The 11,051-nt window shown below is 53.6% G+C and overlaps 1 protein-coding gene across 1 annotated transcript; it reads right to left on the reverse strand.

Moving 5' to 3' along the window:
- Positions 1–32: 32 nt before the first annotated feature.
- On the reverse strand, positions 33–7,544 carry Nr1d1 (nuclear receptor subfamily 1 group D member 1). The gene is made up of 8 exons (XM_027923118.2): positions 6,897–7,544; positions 3,827–4,159; positions 3,472–3,560; positions 3,224–3,368; positions 2,270–2,910; positions 1,783–1,968; positions 1,139–1,349; positions 33–517 (listed from the first exon to the last, which is right to left on the reverse strand). The coding sequence occupies exons 1-8, from the start codon at positions 6,925–6,927 to the stop codon at positions 318–320; spliced, it is 1,836 nt and encodes a 611-aa protein (XP_027778919.1). The 5' UTR covers positions 6,928–7,544; the 3' UTR covers positions 33–317.
- Between the last annotated feature and the right edge of the window lie 3,507 nt (positions 7,545–11,051).

Below are 11,051 nucleotides of genomic sequence, written 5' to 3' on the forward strand. Positions count from 1 at the left end.
CCCCCAAACGAGCACACACCACAGAAGCCAGCTCAGCTGTGAACTATTGGATTTGAGACAGGAACAGAACAAATGGGGGGCCAGAGAAGGGTGGGAAAGTGAGAGTGGTTTAAATAGGGGAGGATGGGAAGCATGGTGATGGGGGAGGGAGCAGGTATTTACAAGAAGGCTCAGGGGGCCAGAGGCTCATCTTGGAATATTTTATAACAATATAAATAAGATTCTGGTTTGCTTTTCCTTTTCGTCTCGTAAAGGAGAGAGAAGTGCAGAGTTCGATTCTGTACAAGGGGGCAGCGGCAGAAGGCCGGCCGGGCGGGTCACTGGGCGTCCACCCGGAAGGACAGCAGCTTCTCGGAATGCATGTTGTTCAGGGTCCGCAGGTCCGGCAGCTTGAGCAGCAGCTTGGTGAAGCGGGAAGTCTCCGAGGGCCGGTTCTTCAGCACCAGAGCCCGAAGAGCCCGCAGCAGCGTCTCCTGGAGCTGCTCCACCGAAGCGGAATTCTCCATGCCCGAGCGGTCTGTGGGGAAGACGACAGCAGTGAGGCAGGCTCCCTGAGCTCCTCTGACGAGGAACCGGAGGTCTGCGAGGACCTGGCAGGCAAGGCAGCCTCTCCCTGAAGCCCCTCTGAGGGCCCGTGGGGAAGGAAAAGGAGCGGCACAACTCCTTCCAGGCCTCCGCCCAAGAGCAGGGGGTGCCTGAATGCTGGGAGCACGGCTGGCAGGCTGGCCACCTCCCGTCCTACAAGACCACTCTCCTCCCCTGAAAAGGCCATGTGTGGCCAGGCTCCCTTGCTTTTTGCTCTGTAGTTCCCTCTGCCTGGGATGCCCTTCCCCCTTTCTCTGCCTGGCAACATCTTACTTGTCCTTTGAGACCCCACTCAAGTGTCACTCCTTCCCCAGCTCCCCCAGGCAGAAATAGTTGTCTGTGCTTCCTTGATTCATGCTTTTACTGTGACACTTATCTCACTGTTTTATAATTAGTCGGGCATGAGTCTGTTTCCCAAGCTAGACTGTGTCTGAATCATGTCTGTATCCCCAGTGCCCTGTGCAGGGCCTGGCATAGAGTAGGTACTCCATAAAAGGTGTGTTGAATTGAACTGCGTCTGCCTCCTCCCGGGTTAGGCGAGAGCTTGACCTACCCGCAGAGACAAGCACCACCGCGGTAAAGAGGCCCAGCTCCTCCTCAGTAAGCGCCAAGGAGTTGAGCTTCTCGCTAAAGTCGAACATGGCATTGAGCAGGTCTCCCATGCCCATGGCACCAAGCTCCTGCAGGCTGTAGGTGGTACGGCTCAGGAACATCACTGTCTGGTCCTTCACGTTGAACAGTGATGCAAAGCGCACCATCAGCACCTGAAGGGAGGACAGTCATCCTGGGTTAGGTGGGAGAAGCAAGTGCAAAACACCCCAGAAGTTTGCCAAAGGGTTTAGTGGTACTGCCCTATGTTTCTCAGTGTGGGAGGGTTGTTTCTGAATGGGCAATGCGGTGGGAGGGGGCAGGTGGAGACACTGGGAGCATCCCACTGGCTTTGGAATAGGTACTTCACCAGTTAATTTGCTCACATCTAGAATGGGGGTAGCACTTTTCATGTAATGGGGTACAATTAGATGCCGGCTGGGATGAAAGAAGTTCCAGCCACCCAGAGGTGGGCATGGGAGGGGTTCTGCCCCTCTATCAGATACTGGGATTCCAGAGCCTTTCAGAGCCCCTGCTCACCCCAGATATCAAGCCATTCTGCTGGATCCTTCCCAAGCTTAAGAGCAGGGAGCACAAAACATCACTCACCTCAAAGGTGCCGGCCTTGAGCAGGGTGACCTGGTCATGCTGAGAAAGGTCACGGAAGCCAGGGATGTGCTTGGCAAACTCTACTACCTCCCGCACAGCGGGGGTGAAGCTCATGGAGAAATCTTCCCAGATCTCCTGCACAGTTCGGCCACTGCGTCCATGGGGATACATGTTCATGGGACATGCCTGAGGAAAGAAGGGTTGCGGGGAGGGTGATGTCAGCCAGGTTGGCTTAGATGGGTTTCCCAGTAGGGCCAGGCTGCAGATTTTGCCTGGGCTAGGGGCTGTGGCCCTGGAGAATGGATAATAGCAGTCAGGTGCCAAGTGGAGATCAGGGATTCCCAGGCAGAGCCCAGACTGCAGGGCAGGACACCCTCACCTGGGAAGAGAATATCACCACACTTAGCCTCCAGGAATACCCAGCTGTCCTATATTTAGTCTGTTCTTCCAGGCCCCCAGCCCTCTCCACCCCTTCCCATGTCCTCACCAGCAGAACATTCTTGGAGTTGCCTTGCCGCGGACTGTTGGCAGGTGCCTCGCCTTCTGGGGCTGCGTACATGTGGGTGGGGCACAGACGGTGCCCATTGCTATTGGGCTGGTGGCAGTTGTGGTGAGGAGGGCCGGGGGGCCAGGCAGGAGGATAGGAGGAGGGGCCCTGGCGTAGACCATTCAGGGCCTCATTATGCCGCTGCGCAGCCAAGGCGTTGTCATTGGGGGCAGGTGGGCAGCCCTGACTCTCCCAGCGATGTGGGATGGTGGCTGAAGGGCTACTCGATGTATGGTTAGCATTGAAGTTGCCAGGTGAAGTGCCCAGCTTGTCGTGGGCATAGGTGAAGATCTCTCGATGTGCCCGGGCCACCTGAGATATCACATCCTCCACGGTGGGCTCAGGGCTTGGGGATCTGGGTGGTGTCAGCTGTTGTGGGAATTGAGAGAATCCCACCAGGGGTGAGGGGGTCGGAGCAGGAGGTGGCGAGGGTCCCATGGGGCCTGAGGTGGGATGCTGGGTGGGTGAGGTCTCCAGTGGGCACTGGCTGCTCAACTGGTTGTTGGCCAGGTTCATGGCACTCTGCATCTCAGCAAGCATCCGCTGCTTCTCTCTTTTGGGGATGCGCCCAAAACGCACAGCTGTGACAGGATGAGAGCAGTGTCAGGAAGTTCTCAACACACTCACATGCATCTCTTCCTTCCTCAGACCTTAAAGGCCTGAGGAAAACCAAACCCAGAAAGGCCACACCCATCAAGGTGATCTTTCCAAGTACAGAGGGATTGATGGGAAAGAAGTATGTGTTTACCCAAGAGGATAACATAGGGGCATCCTCCATGCAAATGAGATTCACAGTACCATGTGTCTCAGTTTAGGACTGTTTTTCTTAAGGGAGGGATTAGGTCAGAAGGTTTGGGTGGAAGGAAAGGGGAGGATATGAGAATGCTGCCTCACCATCTCGAGACATGCCCACGGAGAGACATTTCTTGAAGCGACATTGTTGGCAGCGGTTGCGATTGATGCGGACAATGGAGCAGTTCTCATTTTTCAGACACCGTTTGTACTGGATGTTCTGCTGGATGCTTCGACGGAAAAAGCCCTGGAGGGCAGGGGCAGTTAGTGAGCATCTCCATCCAAGCTGGGCCTATGTGTTCTGGGAGAGGTTGTCACCTGCCCCTGCCCTCACCCCCAACCTGCCTCACCTTGCAGCCCTCGCAGGCGTGCACGCCATAGTGGAAGCCTGAGGCCACGTCCCCACACACTTTACACAGTAACACCATGCCATTCAGCTCTGTGGGAAGAGATGGGCAGTGGATAAGCAGAGGCCCTTCCGTCTGAGTGGCTTGAAATGTGGAGGTTTTCTAGGGTTGAGATTTTGCAGGGGAAGAGTTAAGGAAGCACTCCAGTGTTTAAGGGCCCCTCAGATGACCAGACTGGGCTGGACAAGGGCAGGCTGAGGCCAAAGTATGCCCTGAGAGTATCTGTTTCATGAAAATGAACTCCCAACCTAGCCTTGGCTCACTTCCCTTCCCTCAAATCATCTGGACATCAACTCACTGGTGATACTGCTGGTGCTCTTGCTGGGGGACACTCGGCTGCTGTCCTCCATGGCCACTTGTAGACTCCCTGGGGGGCTCCCATTATAGAAGGAGGATGACGATGAGGAGGAAGAGGAGGAAGGGGAGCTGTCATCACTTAGGCTGGGTGGAATGCTCCCAAAGGAGCGAGCTGGGTCCTGGGTAAGGGAGCCAGTGGGCGATGGTGGGAAGTAGGTAGGGCAGCCTTGGGTCAGGGACTGGAAGCTGCCATTGGAGTTGTCACTGTATAGAGACTCCGGACTGGTGCGGCTTGGGGAGGAGCCACTGGAGCCAATGTAGGTGATGACGCCACCTGGCAGGAGAACACAAGAGAAGGGGATGTCAGCCCTGCCATATTTTTGATCCTAGGGCATCACCAATTTCATCCCAAATCACTGTTCCTCTTATAAGTTAGCCATGTGGAATCCCTAAGCTTGGAGTTCATTAGTAACTCCCAACACAGACATGACATCGCTAATCTTGTCATAATAAGTAACTCCCCAATACATGCTAGGCATAGCATGGCCAAACAAGTGCACTGTCCTTTCTTCGCAGGATACAATCAATTTCTGCTTTGAGTGTGAATCATGATGCCTGTAGTCAACTCATACCTCCTGCCCTAGATACTCAGCTAGGAAATGTCAACTGTAGGCAATGACTTAATTGTCAGTGTCAAAACTAGGGATGGGACAAGTAGCAGAGAGCCATTCATAGTGCTGAGTCTTCAAAAACAAAAACCAGCTCCCAATTCTAACTTCTTGCACAAAGACCATTCCAGGGATAGAGATCATAGACCAAGAAGGGTGGCTAGCTAACAGTAAAGAGAACAGAGGTCTGTCAAAATAAAATGGTCATGCCCCCCCACCCCCAAAAAACAGGGAGACAAATTCTTGTAGGTATTGCAGGGAAGAAACCAGCTCAGCCTTGCTTCCCCTGCCTCCAAGAGATGAGTCACAATGGACTCTATCTCTGAGTCCAGGAAGGGCTTAGCGGTGAGCTGCAGGAGGTGGAAGTGAAGTACAAATTGTCCAGCCTGGGGCTCTGGAATTCCCCCTTCCAGATCTTAGACTGGTGACATATTCGGCGCTCTGGCCACTCAGGAACTTTGGCACTCTAATTACAATCAGCTGGCTCTGCTCTTATGGTTTCAGGAGAAAATGGTGACCTGCCTGCCACACCTCTGCCAAGCACCTAGCAGGGCCTGCCATGGGTAGGGTGGGAGAAGGGAGGATCCCAGGACACGTGTAAACTGACACATGCCATGCCACCGTGTCTACAGAGGCACATGTCTTGCTCACCCACTGACACACACTAAACTGGGCAGGGCAGCCTTAAAATAGCTCAAGGTTGGTCAGGGTGAACCCAGCTCCCTGTAAAGTAGTTGCACAACAGATCAGCTCCTACAGTTTCAGGGCTGAGGTGGGGGATGGGGTATTTATTTGGTAGTAAATGAACTTGACCCAGTTTATCCATCTCCAAAGGGGGAGCAAGACCTTTATTCAAAGAGCCTTGCAACTTTGAAATGAGGGGCCCACCAAAAGAGTCTAATTCTAGATCTAGATCTTTCACCAACCAACTTTGGTTGGGACCTGGAGGAAATCATCCCTCTGCCCCCTGCCCAGTTTTTCCTTCTATGAGGAAAAAAAAAAAAAAAAAAGGAAAGAGAAGAAAAGCAATATCCTTTCAGCTAGGGTTCTGGGTTATAGTTATTTGGGGGCAGTCCTTAGAGGCCAGCTGCTGTTTAATCTGTGGACTGCTTCTTGATGGGTGGAGGTGGAGGAAGATCATGCTTAGCGGGAGGAAAGAGATGCTTGGGGAACTGTAAGAACTGGGAATGTGGATAAGGAAGTTGGGTCCAAACGCAGTACAGTGAAGTACAAGCAAACAGAATTGAGGGGGAAAAGAGAGCAGAAGGATAATCAGATGTGAGGTGCCTTTGGGGAGCATAAACTCGAGGCCAGGAGAGGTCAGGGGTGGCTCCATCTTACTCTGCCTCTGTGATGGGGGAGGGGGGCCGGCAGGCGGGCGAGAAAAGGAGGCAGGCGGGGGCGGTGAGTCAGCCCAGCTTCACCCAGATCTCGGCTGGGCGGGGCGGGAGCCCAGCCCTCAGCCGGCCTCACGTCCCAGCTCCACGTGTGCCCATCGCACGTGGCTCCCCAACGAGGAACCCCGGAACTCAAGGCCCCGCCCTCTCCGCTTCCCGTCTGTCGCGAGCAGCAGCCCCGCCCTCCCTCCGCCCTTCCCTGCAGTCCTGGGTCGTGGGCTGGGCCCAGAACACTTGCTGGGCCAGGACAACCAAGGGGAGGAGAGAAGGGGACACGCGTTGCCGGGGCAACGGGGGCGGAGCTCATTATGTAACGGGGCCGGGAGGCAACAACCAATGGGGTGGCGTCCACGGCCTCTGCTGAATGAAAACAAATGCAGCACGTGGGCCCGGCTCTGCGGCCATGTGAGCCCTCCCGGAGCCCGGGCACTGTGGGTGCCCTCCCTGGGGCCGAGCACCACGCTCCGGACTCCTCAAGTGCCGCTCCCTACTGTCACTGAGGATTCCCCTTTGAGATTCGACCCATTCATTTCCCCCGCCGCTCCTGCCCCCATCGCCCCACGGCTTCTGATTCCCTGGAGCGTGCGGGGAACTACTGGAAAGAGAAAAGAGAGGAGAATTCCTCCTTCCGAGGCCAGGCATACCACAGCTGCAGGGGATGACGGATGGGGACGTTTCAGGACACTGCTCCAAAGTTCCCAGTCTCCCTAAGCTCTTCAGCTCACTATTCCGTACCCGCTCTCCGCTTCCTCTTGCCAGGGATATGAGTCCTTCTGGCTCAAGGGAGCTTTGGGACTGATGGGTGGCGGTGGTGGTGAGCTTCAGGGTGCATTCCCAGAACGAACAACCCGCTGTGGAAATCCCACCCTATGACCCCTCAGCATGCTAGCAAATGTCTGAGCAGAGGGATTCCCCAGTCTCTTACAAAGTTCCTCTTGTGATAGGCGTAAGATGGAAGTTGGAGACAGACAGAGGCAGGATGATAGCAGTAAAGCAATCTCTGTACCTGTATTGTTATTGGAGTCCAGGGTCGTCATGTCTTCACCGGTCGAAAGCGGTCATTCAAACTGGACCTTGACACAGACTGGAGGTTGCGGTTGCTGCTCTTTCCCCCGGGGCACTGGCTGAGGACGGGGAGTGGACCCCGCTGCTCAGGTTCAGGATCCGAGGCACCCTGCAGCAAGCTCTTAGGGTGGCCGGACTGCAGCCCTGCTGAAGGGTAGGACGCTGAGGCAACGGAGGTCTGCTTTGCATGGGAAAAGCGAGATAATGTGTGTGGGGAGATCGGCCTGCAGTAGTTCTGGCTAGAAGGTACCAAGGAGGGTCGGGTCTCTGCAGTGCACCGGGTGCCACTGCCTGACGGCTCCGCAGCGCTGCAGGGTAGCGAATCTGGAGCTCCCGGTGCAAAAGTCCCAGAGGGAGAGAGGTTGCAACCAGGAAGTAAGTAGGTGATGGGAGAAACGGGGCACCCAGGCGCAAAGAAGAGAGACGTGTGCCCTGCTACGTTCCCTCGGCAGCAATATTTCACTCTGCCAATCTCAGCCGCCTTTTGCCCGAGCCTTTCCCTGGGACAGAGGGCTCTGCGCAGGCGCCAGCAGCCCAGGGTTCCCGGGCCGCACGCGGCACTGGAGCAGGTACCATGTGATCCCAGGGAGCGCCTCGTGCCCCAGTGACACACTTTTCCAACAGCCGGCACGTTGAACTCCGGGCGCCTGCGCACGCTAAGACTATCGGGATTTGTAGTCCACTGACAAAGTGGGCGGACTGCGTGTGTTTCCCCTTTCTGCTTTGCAAAAGTGCTTGCTGGCAGCGGGGAGGAGCTGAAAGTGGAGAGGGGTGGGGTGCGCTGAAGAGTCAGGGTGGCGTGTTTGGAAAGCCTGTATGGCAAGGGCATGTGAATTCCTGGGGAGGGACTGGCAAGTTTGTCTGCTCCCTGGGAGATCAAAGCTTAAAAGGCCCTTTCTGCAAACTTTGCAAACGTGAGAGCTTCACGTGATTGCAGGGCTGACCTCGCCCTGAGGTTACTGGTGACACGAGGAGAGAGACAAACAGGGGAGGGAGATTTCCCTGGAGTCAAGAGCTTAAGCTGCTTTTGCTGCTGGGCTAAGGCCTGAGATGGAAAGGCAATGTGACCCCTTTTCCCTTCTACTCCACTTAGGGAGAACACCCCAAGGGAAAAGAGTGTCAAGGAGGTGGGGATATCCCTAGGGACTCCCTGTTTGCTTGTATGACACCACCCCACCCACTCGAGGTGACTTCTGGGTGAGTCATTTCCCTTTATCTGGGAAATAAAAAGGACAACCAAGGGGAACTTCATGGTGAAAGTGCTTTGAGGTCCTTAAATAATGGGGCAAAGGTGAAGCTGAGCCCTGGAGGAGGAATGACAGCCCCTACCCTTCCTCCACAGTGCTTGAGGGTGGCCCATGGATTCCACAGAAGATAACAGAGGAGAATATGAAGATCGTCTTAATCTTCCCTTCTTTTACTGAAGAGGAAAATGAAGCTTAGAAATTAACTAAGGGGGGTCTGGGGATATAGCTCAGTTGGTAAAGTGCTTGCCTTGCATACACAAGGCCCTGGGTTCAATCCCCAGTACCATAAAAAAAAAAAAAAAAAGAAAGAAAGAAAGAAAAAGAAATTAACTCAGGGTCACTTATCCATTGCTAGTTTCATCTGCCCACCCTGAACATCAGAGAGATGGGTAGATGTGCAACTTCCAGTATACTCCCTTCAGAGTAGCACCTACCATGGTAGTGAAAAAAGTCTCCAGGGACTGGGGATATAGCTCAGTGGTAGAGCGCTTGCCCAGCATGTACAAAACCTTGTGTTCTATCCCCACCACTACCGAAGGAGAAGGAGAAGGAGAAGGAGAAGGAGAGCTCCTGTTCTCAAGCTGAGGTCAGTCCTCTCAAAAGGCTTGGATAAGGGAGAATGGGAGCTTTCTCTGGCAACCAGGTGAACCTGAGCCCCTGGCTGCTCCTGCCAAGTCCTCAGGTCTAGTACATCTAGGAAGGATTTTCTTCATGCAGGAAGCCCTTCTCCTCTACAAGCAGCTCCTTGGGCAGCCATGATGGATACCTGGGAAACATGATAGCCGCCAAAGAGGCAGAGAAAAGAGTAAGGGCTGGGTGTGGTCGTATACACCTGTAGTCCCAGCTATTCAGAAGGCTGAGGCAATAGGATCACTTCAGCCAATGAGTTAAAGACCAACCTGGGCAACATATAGAGATCCCATCTCAATTAAAAAAAAAAAAAAAGAAAGAAAGAAAAGAGAAAAAAGTGGGGCAGCGGGGTCACCAAGGAAAGAGCTGGCTATTAAGGCCAGTGAGGTTGGCAGCTAGCCAGCTGACCAATGACCCCTCTAACTCCCAGCAGAAGAGTGGCTCCCTAGAATAGCCTAGGCTTTAGCTTTGTTCCCCTGCCCTCAACTAGAGAGAGAGAGAGAGAGAGAGAAAGAGAGAGAGAGAGGTGGGGGGGGGGGGGCAGTGGGCTTTTCTCTGGCCTGGAACCTGGCTCTAGGGCCCAGAGCCTGGAAGCTGCTGCAGAGCGTGGGAGGAATTGGGAGGGACTAGGAGAAACAAGGAAAGAGACTTTTCAGGAAAACTGGGTTCTGAGTTCAGCCTCCACCCCGCCCTCCCTCCTCCCAGGGGACTGTGGAGGGAAAGCTGGGAGGTAAGCCACCATGTCTGGTGCTGTCCACTTTCTGCAACCCTCCTGACTCTCCCCCACAGCCAGGGCCAGAACCCCAACTCAGGTATCTGTGAGGGGTGGACTTCAAATCAGGACCCCTGTGGTGATGTCTAGCTCCCCACTGGCCCCAATCCTGCCACTGGCAAACCTTCCCTTTAATTGCCCTGGCTCCGCCCCCAAGACCCCCTGATGTTTGTGGCTGTGGTGGTCCTGCCCACTCCCTGGCTAGTTGCTGAGTGTTTCTCTCTAGAGGAGAAGGGCCAGGGGTCAAGATTCCCTCCCTGAGTTTTCAGCCAGTGAGAAGGAGGAGGCTGAGGCAGCAAGAGCTGAAATTCAGTTGGCCTAACTCTACTCTTGGCAAGAAGCTGGGTTGTTTTTGCAGTCTGTGTGAGATATGAAGGCAGAGGCTGGGAGGGAGGAAACCAAAGAGAGAGGTTACCTCTGCCCTCTCCTTCCTCTGCACTTCATATAGGGCAAAAAACATAAGTTTTGGCTGGACATGGTGGTCCATGCTTGTAATCCCAGCTACTTGGAAGGCTGAGACAAGAGGATGGCAAGTTAGAGAACAGCCTGAGGGACTTAGTGAGACCCTGTCTCAAAATAAAAAATAAAGGCTGGGATGTAGCTCAAGTGGTAGCGCACTCGCCTAGCATGCGTGAGGCACTGGGTTCGATTCTCAGCATCAAATAAAAATAAAATAAAGATATCGTGTCCCCCTAAAAAACTAAAAATAAATATTTAAAAAAATTAAAAGGCCTGGGGCACCCCTGGGTTCAATCCCTAATCCCCCTAAAAAAAAAAAAGTAACTTTGGGGTCTTTCTCCTTCCTCTTCCTTCTTTTCTTTCTTTCTTTTTTTTTTTTTGTACTGGGGATTGAACTCAGGGGTGCTCAACCACTGAGCCACACCCCCAGCCCTATTTTATATTTTATTTAGAGACAGGGTCTCACTGAGTTGTACCTTGCAATTGCAGAGGCTGGCTTTGAACCCCATTCTCCTCTCTCAGCCTCCCAAGCCGCTGGGATTACAGGTGTGTACCACTGTGCCCAGCCCTCCCCAGCCCTTTTTATTTTTTATTTTGAGACAGGGTCTCACTAAATTAGTGAGGCTTCCTTTAAAATTGTGATCCTGGGCTGGGGATGTGGCTCAAGTGGTAGCGCGCTCGCCTGGCATGCGTGCGGCCCAGGTTGATCCTCAGCACCACATACAAACAAAGATGTTGTGTCCCCGAAAACGAAAAAATAAATATTAAAATTCTCTCTCTCTCTCTCTCTCCCTCTCCCCCTTTAAAAAAAAAAAATTGTGATCCTCCTGATTCACTTTCCCAAGTCGCTGGGATTACAGGTGTGCACTACTATGTCTGACTGAGTCTTCCTTCTGCAATGTGTGAGGGGGATACACAATGAAAGGCAGGGCTAACCCTTGTCTCTAGAAGCTTCTAGTCTATCCATCAGTCTACTTTTTATACTAGA

The sequence above is a fragment of the Marmota flaviventris genome, chromosome 17 (assembly GCF_047511675.1).
Source record: "Marmota flaviventris isolate mMarFla1 chromosome 17, mMarFla1.hap1, whole genome shotgun sequence".
In the NCBI taxonomy this organism is placed as follows: Eukaryota; Metazoa; Chordata; class Mammalia; order Rodentia; family Sciuridae; genus Marmota; species Marmota flaviventris.

What these genes read in the sequence shown, in the direction of transcription:
- Nr1d1 (XM_027923118.2), bottom strand. Translation starts at nt 6,927, where the DNA reads ATGACGACCCTGGACTCCAATAACAATACAG. An exon ending in ACGCCTGCGAGGGCTGCAAG is followed by an intron (nt 3,369 to 3,471) that starts GTGAGGCAGGTT and finishes CCTGCCCTCCAG; the next exon opens with GGCTTTTTCCGTCGAAGCAT. An exon ending in TCAAGGCCGGCACCTTTGAG is followed by an intron (nt 1,350 to 1,782) that starts GTGAGTGATGTT and finishes TCCTCCCTTCAG; the next exon opens with GTGCTGATGGTGCGCTTTGC.